The sequence below is a fragment of the Scomber scombrus genome, chromosome 10, assembly GCF_963691925.1.
Source record: "Scomber scombrus chromosome 10, fScoSco1.1, whole genome shotgun sequence".
NCBI classification, from domain to species: Eukaryota; Metazoa; Chordata; class Actinopteri; order Scombriformes; family Scombridae; genus Scomber; species Scomber scombrus.
Genome location: NC_084979.1, coordinates 27,680,122 through 27,694,152, shown reverse-complemented (window position 1 = coordinate 27,694,152; position 14,031 = coordinate 27,680,122). Strand labels below are relative to the sequence as shown.

The 14,031-nt window shown below is 39.3% G+C and overlaps 1 protein-coding gene across 1 annotated transcript; it reads left to right on the top strand.

Moving 5' to 3' along the window:
- The first annotated feature begins 4,636 nt into the window (after nt 1–4,636).
- camk1gb (calcium/calmodulin-dependent protein kinase IGb) lies at nt 4,637–14,031 on the top strand. The gene is given in 14 exon segments (XM_062427010.1): nt 4,637–4,681; nt 4,684–4,757; nt 6,618–6,752; nt 9,429–9,554; nt 9,743–9,817; nt 9,934–10,072; nt 11,031–11,154; nt 11,335–11,410; nt 11,702–11,814; nt 11,933–12,011; nt 12,335–12,422; nt 12,770–13,116; nt 13,208–13,302; nt 13,940–14,031. Coding segments are annotated over 13 exon segments (1,461 nt in total). The 5' UTR covers nt 4,637–4,651; the 3' UTR covers nt 13,263–13,302; nt 13,940–14,031.

Genomic DNA, 14,031 nt, shown 5'->3' with positions numbered 1-14,031 from the left:
TGAGCAGTTTAAGCATTAATTAAATCAGTTTATGTAACATTTTATATACTGCACAACAAAATAACTCACTTGGTTTAGTGGATTTAAATCCTGATTGAAAGTCTGTACATGATGAGTATGAATGTCTGATATGACTTTTACTTCTTTATGTGCGTGCTGCTGCACTTCAACAACAAACACTTCAGTAACCAACCAGTTTATAAAAGGCATTGAACATCCAATTAATCCATTTAGTGTAATCCTATTGACCATTAGTTTAGCTGCAATGGATCTTAACAGCCTGAGATGGTGTTAAGTGTTTTGTCTCTCCCTCTGAGCTTTGTTTTACATCACTTTAATGACCTAATAGAACCTGGACTCTTGGATAATCCCACAGGCAGGGGGGATAAAAACTTCCATCTGATCCTGTTGCTCCTCCTGATGTACAGTAAGGGTCGCTTCTCATGTGAGGTTGCACGAGTCAGACCTGGTGTAAATGATTTATGGAAGATGGACTCAAATACTTAACTTCAGTGAAGTCAGTACTACAATGTAAAAGTAAAATACTGTATATTTGATCCCTAAAAGTCTTATTTCTTAACAAACAAAAAAAACAAACCAGCGCAGTAATCAACCCATTTTTAATTTAACCCTTTCATGCATGAATTATGATAACCTCAGTCAGGATTTTTTTCCTTTTTTTTTTTTCATTTCTCTTTGGGCATGGAAAAAAATGTTTGAACTTCATTTTCTCTTTCACCAAATGATATAACATTACATTATAATAACATATATCAACTGATTTACAACCACAAACATTACTGCATGTTAAGTGGTGATGTATGGGATGACACAAATGCCATCAATATCCTTTCATACATAAGAAAACAGCTTTTCAATAGCTGTCCACTGCAGTGACCACTATGCATGAAAGGGTTAAATCAGCCTGCTGAAAACTGTTGTAGGAATGTATTTAATTCTGTATCTAGAAATAAGAAAGAATACTATAAGTGCTTTAGTATTTCCCAAAACCAATACTACACTTGGTTTTGGGAAGTTCTTTAAAAAAGTTTGCATTGAAAACATGTTCTTGTCACTTAAAAATAAGGCTTTAAAGACTTTTGTGTGTTAAATCTTCATCTGCAACATAATCCCATAATGCGATTAATGTAGCCGAGTAAAAGTAAACAATGGAAATAATAATAATATATCACTTTGTCAAACATCAGAGATAATTTGACATACTATTCATGCTGTGATATGATGCATATCACTGTAATATCTGGATGTGTGATGCCAACAAGTAGAAACTGCTTCATGGAAAAGTCAGATTTTTGCATTAATGTGATGAAGCACCTTGACTTGTCACATATTTAATTCACCAGGATAGATATATAACTGGCGGCTATTTTTATACATGCAGAGTCTAAAGGATTTGTACTACATCATTATATCAGCCTATAAAATTAGGCATACTCTTAGGACCTAATGCAACTTTATTTAAAATGTATTGTTCTATAAATCACAAAACTGTTAAATGTTTGAGTGTTAAAATCCATCTCATATAAAACAATATAAAACTGTAAAGTACATTACAGCTTTGCCTAAATTAACATATAACCACATGTTAATTTAAACCCTCCTATTTAGTATTTATCAGCTGTATACTTGTATAGATTCAGTTGTTTTTAACACACCTTAATGTATCTGGTCTGCAGTAAAAGCAGTTAATTAATGACAACATAGTAAAACAGTCATTATAATATAAAGTATGTCTTCATAGGAGAGGATATAACTGTACATTCTGACTTTAAAATGTTCTTAACCCTCCTGTTGTCCTCGTGTCAAGGAAGGAAGGGAGGAAGAAGGAAGGAGAGGAAGGAAGGAAGGGAGGAAGAAGGAAAGAAAGGAGGGAGGAAGGGAGGAAGGAAGGAAGGGAGGAAGAAGGAAGGAAAGAAGGGAGGAAGGAAGGAAAGGAGGGAGGAAAAAAGGAGGGAGGAAGGAAGGAAGGACAGAGGAAAGAAGGAAGGAAGGTAGGGGGAGGAAAGAAGGGAGGGAGGAAAGGAAAGAAGGAAGGGAGGGAGGGAGGAAAGGAAGGAAGGAAGGACAGAGGAAAGAAGGAAAGAAAGAGAGAAGGAGGGAGAAAGGAAAAGAGGAAGGCAAGAAGGAAGGAAAGAAGGACAGGAAATAAGGAAGGGAGGAAGGTAGGGGGAGGACAGAAAGAGAAGGAGGGAGGGAGGAAAGAAGGAAGGGAGGAAGGAAGGAAAGAGAGGAAGGAAAGAAAGAGAGAAGGAGGAAGGACAGACAGAAGGAAGGAAGGAAGGGAGGAAAGAAGGAACAGTCAAATAAGACGGGGTCAATTAGACCCGGGAGGACAACAGGAAGGTTAAATCTGCTTACATCTGGTACGTTAAGTGTTTTATACTGTAAGTCATTTATAAAACATACAAATGCTAATTAGGAGCATTTAAGTCAAATTTTACCACTTAATCTCACCAGAAAACAGCACTAACAAAACAATGTTGTCCATAATTTATATATAGCAGGAGGCCTTGTGATCTTTATAGCACTGAATTATACATGTACTCAGTTTCAATTTTTATATTTAACCCCTGGGGTATGAAAATATAGAATTAGATTTGTTAGGTTTAATATTTTTGAATAATTTTCATGACAGCCCAGGTTATAAGCACAATTCTTCATCACTGTTCTCTGCTCAAACCCTCCGTCAGTAATAACCCTGTCTCTGTAATTGTGCCGCTCTTGTGCAGTTTAACATCCATCATCAAACCTGACACTCTCATTACAGAAGCTGCTGTGTCCTGAGGGCCTGATGCCTTCTCTCCTGATTGGAAAGGACCTCTCTTTCTGAGTCTAAAAATAAATAAATATATAAATGGAAACAACACATCTGAAATGGACGATGACCATGAAATATTCTTGAATCAGTATCCATGACAACATGATGAACCGGTCCAGCTATTGATATTCCTGCTTTCTATTTACAGCATGTGCTTAAACCTCAGGCGGGCAGCAGCTGAAGCTATGAAGCTCATCCTGGCAGGTAGATCATCACTGTAGCCTTTGAGGTTGTGGCAGATAAAAAGCATTTCTGTGGATACATTTTTTTTTCATTGCACAAGCAGTCTTGTATTGTGTCCTTTAAGTTAAGTCTGCAGTGAGAACACACAACCAAAGATGACCGACTGTGTTATCAGCATGACACTGCACATTGTGTGGCTCCTGTGTGGCGGGTGAAATGAGCACCTGATGCAGATTAATACATAAGCCTGTTAAAAGTTGCCTCTAGAGAGAGAGAGAGAGTGTGTGTGTGTGTGTGTAATGCAACATATGTCTATAGCCTATTTCTTAAATGTAATACATCACAGTCTGCGACCTCAGTGTAACCCAATTACACGGTCTGCACCACTTTCTAACGAGACACCCTCCATAAAGAGTTTATACAGATGGATTCCATTATGGCTCATTAATCATTAATAACCAATTAATTCATTTAAAAAAAAAAGTCAAAATAGTTTATCCTCCACCAGCAGGATTTTAACTGTGTCATTTTGGTTTGATCCAGATCCAGAGCTGCAGAGCATCTGAACCAAAATGCAGTTTATAAACATTTAGCTTCAGCCGACATCTTTGGAGTGCAGAAATCTTTATATTTTAAATTCCAATAGCTGAAAAGCATGGCTGGATCATTTGGCACATTTTACAGTGTATTAATAACGGATTTTATTAACGACTTAACATTCAAACCCATAGACCTGTTGGTATAATGCATTACAAATATTTATAAAGTGCATTATTCATGATAAAAAACACTGAGACTTATATTTCACAGCCTTATTAATGACTTATGAGGTATTTACTACAATCCCTTTATACGTTTCCACCCACCATTGGAGATTTTTGGCTGGTTTTTTTTAATCAACAATGAAAAACATCTTTTAATGCAAAGTGAATAGAGATCTCTTAACTAAATGCAAATATGAAATGCAAAACAGTTGTTTGCATTTTAGTAAAACAAACACAAGTCTGTAGCTATAAATGCCACCAATGCTTCATCTGCTAAATAGTGACTTAGGCAGTGAATACTTACACAAACAAGTATTTTGTATTTTTTATGTGTGATTAATTTAGATCACTTTGTCTTTTTTTTCTATTGATCAGTGTAAAAAAAAAAATCCCATTAAGTCTACTTTGATTCAGTGTTGTAAGACAATAAAACATAAAAACCTCCAGCTGGTGGCTACTCTTAACAGATACTATAACTATTAATTAAGCCAACATATAAACCCTTGTTGTATTAATAGAAAGTGTCAACCTGTTGTCACATTCACTGATGTTTTTCTGTGGCTACATGAATCACCACTGTGCATGCATTTCCAAAATGGTAGCCCACTTGTATTGATGCTGACAAACCAAAAACCCCAAAACCTGTTGTGCTCGTGCCTGCGCATGCGCGTGCACATGGCGTGAAGTGTTTTGAATGAACAGTTTTTTGGAAAGGAGAAAAAAAAAATCTGCGCAGGACGTTTTGTACAAAACAAAACCAACCTTGCATGTTGTGCAGCCAAAGCAGCAGCACCAACCTCAAGTGTGTGACTTAACTCTCAATGAGCACCTGTGAGATTGCCAGCCCCTCCCCTCGCCTCTCTCCATGGATGTAATCTCCGACCTGACAACAGGTAGGCTATTTGTAAAGTCCCAGACAAAGTAATCTGTCCAGACCTCGGCAAGCTTCAAGCAGGAGAGTCAGAGTACAGTTTACAGCACAACGTCTCTCGGTAAGTGTGAATGAGTCTGCTGCTGAATGAACCTCCTCTCCATCAAGTCAATACTTGGATGTGCGCTGGTGTTTATTGTATAGAGCTGCAGTTTGGAGACGTGTTTTTGGCCAGTAATGTGAATTAATGTGCGTATTGTGGAGAGTTTTGTGCGTTATTACATTTAGCATCATTGTTACCCAATTGTTGTGTTTGGTTGCGCTGAGAGCTGAGTGGATCCAGCTTGAATTAAATATCTGATCATTCGCCTTTTTGCCGCAGTTTGATCTTTCCCTGGATGCTGCAGCCGACTTGCTGGTGAGAGCATCCACAGTCAGAGACAGTGTCACGCAGTGTGTGTGTGTGTGTGTGTGTGTTATCCTTATTGCATAGACGTGTGTTTGTGCCTCAGGGTAAAATATCGACTGTAAAAAAAAATCAGCAAGTGAGGGAAGAAGGATTTCTGCAGGCTTAAAAAAAAAAAAAGAAGAAGAAGAGAACTCACTGCATTGATATTTGGATCACTGCTTGTACACTGCTGTTTCTGGGTTTATACACATCCTCCAGCATCCATTGTTTTTTCCCCCCTCTGGGATATGAGAGTGTGTGTGTGTATGTGTGTGTCAGATACAGCAGCGTGAAGAAGGCTTGCACCAGTGATCCTGTGCTGAGTTGCATGATCTGACCTGCACTTCTAAATAACAACACAGTGCGGTGAAAGAAAGAAAAAAAAATACTGCAGGAGAGGAAAGCAAAAGTGGCCAACAGGGGAATAAAAGGTGCAAGAGTGTTTGCTGTGTGCTGGAGAAAGAAAGAAAGAAAGAAAAAACCCTAGAGCTGATCAGTCAGTGAGTAGATATTGTTTGAATCGTTGTTGGCGCACCAATCTTTCAGAGGTACATCAGTGTACTTATGGCTTGTCTTAAATGTATTGTGCTGCAGAATTAGCGTTAATCTTAATGAGAATGAAGAGAAGAAACTGAATGTGGGTCGGACCAAAAAATGTGCCTTTTTTTAATCCTCATCTGATGTTCATACATTCTTGTATCTTCATATGTTCAACAAGTGTTTTTCTGGTAGTAGTTCACACATCTATCTTGTATTTAAAGTTATGTGTTTGAGGCGTTTAACCTGTGATAAAGCCAGGTCTCCAGATCAGGAGTCACTAATCCCTTATATAAGAGAAAGGAGGGCAGGAGACCAAACTGGGTAACCTGCTCATTTAAAGTGTTCTTAATCCCTCTGACAGTCTAGAGTTTTATTGGATAAATCCTTCTTATCCACCTTCTAATCCCTATAGATGTTCATTATTTCAGCGATGCCTCATATTTTGTTAATATTACTGTCTGATCATCAGAGTTGTGCAAGGAGTTTGAAATTTAAGAACAGCTTTGATGATTAATTAATTTTCAACTACACATTTTCTGGCAAATTCAAGGAAAAAGAAACAAGCAATAGATTCCCCTAGCATCATATCTTTTGGCACCGGTCCAGTATGGATCACCCCTGGCACCGCTGTCCCCCCCCCCCCCCCCCCCTGTGTGCTAGTTACAGCACAGATTAGAGTGCTATCCTTTTGTCAGCCAGACAAAGACTGATGTCAGTGTCATCTGCTGTGTCCTCCAGCAGACAGCAGACGGTCTGAGCAGCGCAGCAGACACACCAACCTTCATACCTGCCTTCTCATGACTCTTTAATAATCCTAAATGACTGTCTGCGATTACGATGATGAGAGAGTCTGGACACTAGGCTCAGGATTACTGCTGCTGTTTTGCACTTGTAGAAGTTACTCATGCAGAGGAATCTCCTAACTTCTGTGGCACTTCTGTGTTAAGTGACGTCTATTTTTTTTTACTTCTTCTCTTTCTCCTCGATTCTGGAAGAAATCCCTGTTGAAGCTTCTGCAGAGATGGGTCGTCAAGATTCTGAATATGTGTGGAAAAAGAACACAGAAGACATCCAGGAGCAGTTCGACTTCATGGAGGAGCTCGGATCGTAAGTACATTTAACTCAATTCAAGATAGCACCATTTATTTACATTAACAGTATTGATTTAATTTCCTGTAGTATTTCTTCTTGTATTGCTCAAGAAGCTTTGGTGAACTTTAAAATTACTGGATTTTTTAAATGTTTGCTTCATTGATATTTAAGGGAACTACAGTAGAACTTTGATGTTCTAGGCCATGGCATGATTATAGATAGATGTTGTTTCAGTAAGAGGACAGATTACTGCTTTGATTGGATTGGCGAGAGGAGGCCTACTTTACTTAAGTCTTAGACAACAAGACACTCTGGCTGTCAGATGGCTTGTCTGATCAGCTTTGCAGTTCATTCACAAAAAAGCGACGATAACATCTTCAATTAAAAAGATTTTCTGTGTAGTCTTTGAAGAAAATATAAAAATCTAATTACAAATCTGCAGTCATTTGTTACTGTGCACTCAGGTCTCTTTTGTTTGGTTGGCGTGGTCTTCTCTTGAGTATTGAGTGAGCGGCTGGAGAGCAGCACATCAGAGACCAACAGTAAATAAAGGTTCGAGGAAATGAGGGCCACCAGTGTGGCGTCAGCATGTTGCGGGGACAACAAAGCGGATATGAGGCGAGGGTTGGGGATACCACTTAGTGATTTCGGCTGATCACCTTGGCGATGATTGGACTGTGAAGGAGGCGAGGCCCCCCCCCTGGGTGCAACACATCCTTGTTATGTAAATGAGGAAAGGTCTCACATGTGGTCCAATTAGTTTGTACTGTTATTTCCCCAAACACTTACTGGGAGTCGCATGGAAAAGTGGGTGTGGACATGTGATAGGTCACGTTTACTAGCCACAAAGGCAAGATGAAGGTTTGCTGTTATTGTTGGATTTTGCTGGACTGCTCTCATTTCTGTTATAGAGTGAATTCACTGAGCTGTTTTACCTTCTCTCAGGTGTACCGTATAGCTTTTTTTCTCTTATCGCAGTAAAAGGAAAGAAATCCAGGGGGGATGGAAATAACCCTTTCCCCATAAGGCCTCATCACACATCCCATAAACAACTCTAATGGTTTCCTGGTAATGATAATCAGCCTCCTTCAGGCTTAAGAGTAACCCCGAGAATGTCCCAAAAAGCAAAGAGCAATTTCGTTTTGGTTGGCTTTTTGAATTTTAAGCTCACAAATTTGCCCACTCAAGTTAGTGCGTCAGTGATTTCTAATGGCTCTTTGTCTTGATGAGGATGATGATGATGATGAAGATGAAGATGCTGCCTAGCGTTTGCGTTCAGAACTTGACTGATGATTTCTCTTGAGGGCCACAATAAGCTTTGAGGAGGTCCGATGAGGAAAAGGAGCTGTGGTTACCAGGGAGAAATCAGTTGAGCGATGTGAAGTGCTGTGATGATGCTGGCAACTGAGCAAGCATTAGGCAGTGTGTGTGTGTGTGTGTGTGTGTGTGTGTGTGTGTGTGTGTGTGTGTGTGTGTGTGTGTGTGTGTGTGTGTGTGTGTGTGTGTGTGTGTGTGTGTGTGTGTGTGTGTGTGCCCTCTAAATGTGTTTACAAACAATCAAAATGGGAAATAAGACAGAAAGTAGTTCAAATCATTTCTTTTCAGCAGCTTTGAGTGTTCATTAGAGGTAATTCCTTCATCCTTCAGTGTCAGTGCAATCACCTTACAGGCAGAGGTCAGGGCCTCCGTAACCCATGTCCCAACCACTGACCCTGACACCCGCCTATGACCCGACCTGTACTGTATGTACAGTAGGAGCTCGCTGTTCCCAAGGATCCCTGCCACACATGCTCAGTTTCTGACATTTGCACCTTGAGCCTGCAGCCTACCACTGTTTCCATTGCGTCAGGGATAAAAGAGCCTAATCCACCAGGTAGAACAACTATTCCCAGCGTGGACTCAGGGCAGCACAGAGCAGAATAATAAGCCTTTTACATGAGAACAGCTAAGCCACAGAGATCTTCAGTGAACCTTGATTAAAGCCCTATCTATTTTTGCGGTGTCTTTATTTTAAGTCCAACGCTTTCTAAGAAATTCATATCAGGCAGTTTCTATCTATGTGAGAAATAGCACATTTACTCAAATACTCTACTTAGGCTTCATTTTGAGTTACTTGTATTCTACTGAAGTATTTAGATTTTATATAACTTTACTATATTCCAGTTGGGAAATATTGCACTTTTTTATTAAGGTGCTTTTACTATTTCTGCACTGGATTTACTAGTTACATTTAAGATACAAACATGAGAGTCAGAATCTGTTTTTATTAGCCAGGTAATGTCAGCATACAAAGAATGTGTCTTAGCAAACACAACATAGTAGAATAAAGAATATAAATAGAGCAAAAGAAAGGTGAAAGGAAATAGTGAAATAAAACAAAAATATTAGATTACATTACAATTTCAGAGTGGACCTAATGCACCAAATGTGCTCAAAATTGAGTTTCAGCTCATCATGAGAAGCACATCTGACTTATGAACAAAATTAAGAAATGAAAACAAGCCGTAGCTGTTTCTGAGCCGTTGAGGTCGACATATTTTATTAGCAATGCCCCCTTTTCTAATAAGAGGGGAGGCTCATTTCCTCTCACTGTGGGAGGCTCGTTATCTCTTCCTGTGATGTTTCGAAGCAATCAGCGAAGGCATCATCGCACAACTCATCTTCAATGTGTTTGTGTGTGTTAATTAACAGGGGGGCGTTCTCCGAGGTCTACATGGTGAAGGAGAAGAAGACGGGAAAGATGTTTGCCATGAAGTGTGTGAAAAAGAAACAGAAGAGGGACCTCAATCTGGAGAATGAGATCACCGTGTTGAGAAGGTAAATCACATGAATTTTCATCAGCTTTCAACTTTCATTTCACATTCCCTCAGTGCTCAGACTAAGAAGGTATCCCATTGATCTGCTTTCTCTTTTAGATGTTTGCTTATGTTGAAAATGTGTGAATTCTGTTGTGGGATTACAGCAGCAATGTTATAATTAAAGCACCTTGTTCGTTCTTTAAACAGAATCAAACATGATAATGTGGTGGGAATGGATGATTTCTATGAGAGTCGGACTCATTACTACCTCGTCATGCAGCTGTGAGTTTTGCAGTTTAAAAAAAAATATTATTATTAAAACATCAAGTTGGAAAATTCTAATTGAATTTTTCAAACTCTGAGATGAGATATTGATGGAGGTGTTCTCTCCTGATCAGAGTTTCAGGTGGCGAGCTCTTTGACCGTATTCTGGACCGGGGGGTTTACTCAGAGAAGGATGCCAGCAGGGTGATCCAACAGGTGCTGCAGGCTGTCAGCTACCTGCACGAAAACGGCATCGTGCATCGTGACCTCAAGGTACGAACCAGCAACCAACATCATAAAAACACAGATAGGTCTACTCACAATCAAAGGTTAAATGGTATAAAATATTATTACCCAAGTACATTTTTAGGATGAAATATATAATATATATATATACCTTTTCTCCATTACATCATATTTAATGACTTTGTATTTATCTAGTTTAGTATAATTCAGTTGCCTCTTAGTCAGAATAAGATTAATTAACTTGTTAAAAACTGCCACTAAAACTCTAAACAGAGTTTAAATGGGCTGCTCTGCTTTTCAGAATTGTGTATTACTTTTAATGCCGAAAGAAATAGTTTGACATTTTGGGGAAAGCACTTATTTGCTTGATAGATTGATACCACTGTCTGAATATGAAGCTACAGCCAGCAGCTGGTTAGCTTAGCTTAGCATAAAGACTGAAAACAATAGGAAACAGCTAGCCTGGTTCTGTCCAAAGGTTAAATCTGCCTACCAGGTCCTCTGAAGTGATCAATTTACATTTTGTACCTTGTATGTTTAATCTGCACAAAAGACAAACTGTAAAAACATTAAATTATGGTTTTTATATTTCTTGGTTGGAAGCGGTGACTTCTGGATTTTGTTCCTGGAAAGCCAGGCTAACTGTTTCCTCCTGTTTCCATTTTTGTGCTAATCTAAGCTAACTCCCTGCTGGCTGTGGCTTCAATTTTGGGATATAAATATGAAAGTGGTATTGATCTTCTCATCTAACTCTTGCCAAGAAAGCAAATAAGCATATTTTCCATAATATCAAATAATAAATTTAAGTTCAAATCTCATTCTTTATGAGACTATAAATACATTAAAAAAATTCTTACTCCAAGACGTTAACTTTTAATGGTAATGTTCTATTTACAGCATTGATAATCTTCTTAGAAAAAGTTGTGTGAATACTGTGAGAACACCTGTGTGTGAACATCTCTGCTATCTGTTTGTCTCCGTGCAGCCAGAGAACATCCTGTACTACAGCCAGGATGAGGACTCCAAGATCATGATTAGTGACTTCGGTCTCTCTAAGATGGTAGACAACGGCATCATGTCGACAGCCTGCGGCACGCCAGGATATGTCGGTAAGGAAACAGTAAAGAATGATGAATGGACACTTACTGAGGCTCGTAGAAACATAAGACTCACGGGGTTGTAACTCAGCTAGACCATACAGATGATATGTAATATTCATACCCTTGTTTCTCTGAACACTAATTACAGTAATTACTGGCAGAGCTCTGATATATTTACCTCACTTTCAGCTCCTGAAGTGTTGGCACAGAAGCCCTACAGCAATACAGTGGACTGCTGGTCTATTGGAGTTATCACTTATATCTTGTGAGTATAAACTGTGGAGAATGTATGCATACTTCAGGAAATAGATATAGAGAGAGGAAATAGGCATTTCAGCTAAAATTAGACACCTGCATCTGCTCCAGGCTTAACTTTATTAAGTGGCAGGATTTAAAGGCCACTGCTGGTCATGTATATGTTTAGCATGACACAGTTACCTAAATACAGAATAATGATGCACTAACTAAGTCATAGCACCATCTAGTGAGCATCTACTATACATGCAGATCTGCACACATAGAGACATGTTTCTTATTGTAGAACATTTCTTTGCAGACTCTGTGGATACCCCCCTTTTTACGAAGAAAGTGAGACTCGACTCTTCTCCAAGATCATGAAGGCGCAGTACGAGTTCGACTCGCCCTTCTGGGATGACATTTCTGAATCTGGTAAACACGCTGTTCATTAGCGCAGACATATTGTGTAACCCACAGCAGCTGCTTTCTTTCTCCACGCAGAGCGCTGTCTTGGTCTCTCTAACGTGTGCGTCATCTTTTTCATCTGCAGCTAAAGATTTCATCCGTAACATGATGCAGAAGAATCCTCACATGCGCTACTCAACCGATCAAGCGCTCCGACACCCCTGGTGAGTGTCAATCATCAGCCTCACATCATTGGAGCACTTTAATAATTTCCTGCAATACATTTGCATTTATTGTTCACACTGTTTTTATTTTATTTTATTTTATTTTATTACCATCCATACTGTAGGTTACTGTAGATCTAATCCCAATTAGAAGTTGCAACTCTCTTAGAGAAATGAACAGTGAAACAATATTTATGATAGGTGTGCAGTACAGCAGGTAGGGATATACCCTCACAGCGTCAGGTCACACAGACAAATACAGGATTAACCTCGACTGTGCCTAGAAATAAAATTGAGCTTGTGTTCTGTCGTCCGTTTTCCAGGATTATCGGAAAGACGGCCCGGAGCAACGACATCTATTTTTCCGTCAGCGTTCAGATCCAAAAGAACTTTGCTAAGTCCAAATGGAAGGTCAGTATACATTGATTTCCTGGCTTTGAGGTGGTTAATCTCATTGAGGGCCGGCAGTTTATAGTAGATTATTCAGAAGCCAACCTAAATCCTTCCTGATTAAGGACAGTTTAATAGATATTGTTCTGTAATCAAGGCTACTTGAGGCTGATGTAGAGCTTTTAAGGTCAAGAAAGCCAAAGTATACTTCAGGTTTCATCAGTAAAAATGATTTTATTGTGTGCTCAGATTTGATGTCTCTTAATGTCAGCCTTATCTGCTAAACATCATCATCAATTGAAGCTATGAGTAATCTTTAAGGCCCCTCAGATCTGTTTTCCAACCTCTTGTCTATAATCACTCCACAGCAAGCCATCAATGCTGCCGTAGCCATCAACCACATGAAGAGGCTGCATCTCGCCCACTCAGAGCTGGTCCTGAGGCAGTCCAGCATCCCAGACATCAATGTGATCGACGTGTCCACGCAGATCAATAACTGCAAACATCCCAACCAGGATAGGCTGGACCCCAAGGTGACGGAGATCAACAGGAATGTACAAGGGACACATTACATGTCCCTGCCCACGAGCCCTGTTGAACTGAAGAGCCATTACCACCCGATGAAGAGTCAGAGTCAGACCAGCGGCCACCACGCACCCAGTATGGCAGAGCAGGGCAAGCACGTGTACCACTCAGAGCCCGCCAACCTGAACGGGTGAGTGTCAGCTTAACCACATTCAGCTTTTAAATTTTTAAATTTGTGATACAGCATTAGGACTGACCAAACATTTCTCTTTTGCTTTCAGGTACGCTAAGAGCAAAAACAAGACTGTGCAGACTGGAGTCTGCTCCGTCATGTGAAGGCTGCATGAAGTTTACATGGGAAAAAGTATTTTACTTGGTAGGTTCAAATAAAACATTTGCATATAATAATTATATTTAAAAATACAGTATAAATCAAACTGTAATCGTATCTGAATCATGTGTTCAAAATACTTTTGTTTCTGCACATTTTTTATATATTTACAGAAGATTAAAGAAACAAGAAAGTATTCAAATTTGAGAAACTGGAATCAGAGAATTTGGACATTTCTTTCTTTAAAAAAATGCCTCAAAATGATTAAATGATTATTTAAATAGTTGAGTGTTGGAAGTTTGGTGACCTCACATATTTCTCAGAGCAGCTTCAACCAGAAAAGAGGTCCAATCAAGCCAGAATAATTCAAAACTCCTGTGTTAGAGCACAGGATCTTCAGTTATATAAAATTTGACACTTTATTATATAGAAATGACTTATTTAAGCTTTATTTAATCAGATACTCTCATTGAGATTAAGATCCCTTTTCCAAGAGAGACCCGAGAACAAAAAATGTTGAGAAAAAACAGCAGAATAAATACTGGTACTTATTTACGGCCTGCAGCAAAAGAAAACACAAACAAATCATCTCGTTCTTTCTGTGCATGTTTTGTCTGATTCTTAGTACAGCTGGCAAATGTGTGTCTCACCCTGTGTGTGCGTTTGTTTCTGCCCTCTGCAGGTCAGTGTTGCTGTGCTGACTCAGCATGCAGCTGTTGTGTGTCAGCAGCTCCCCTACTGGTACTGAGGATGAGAAGTGGTTGATCCCTCCGA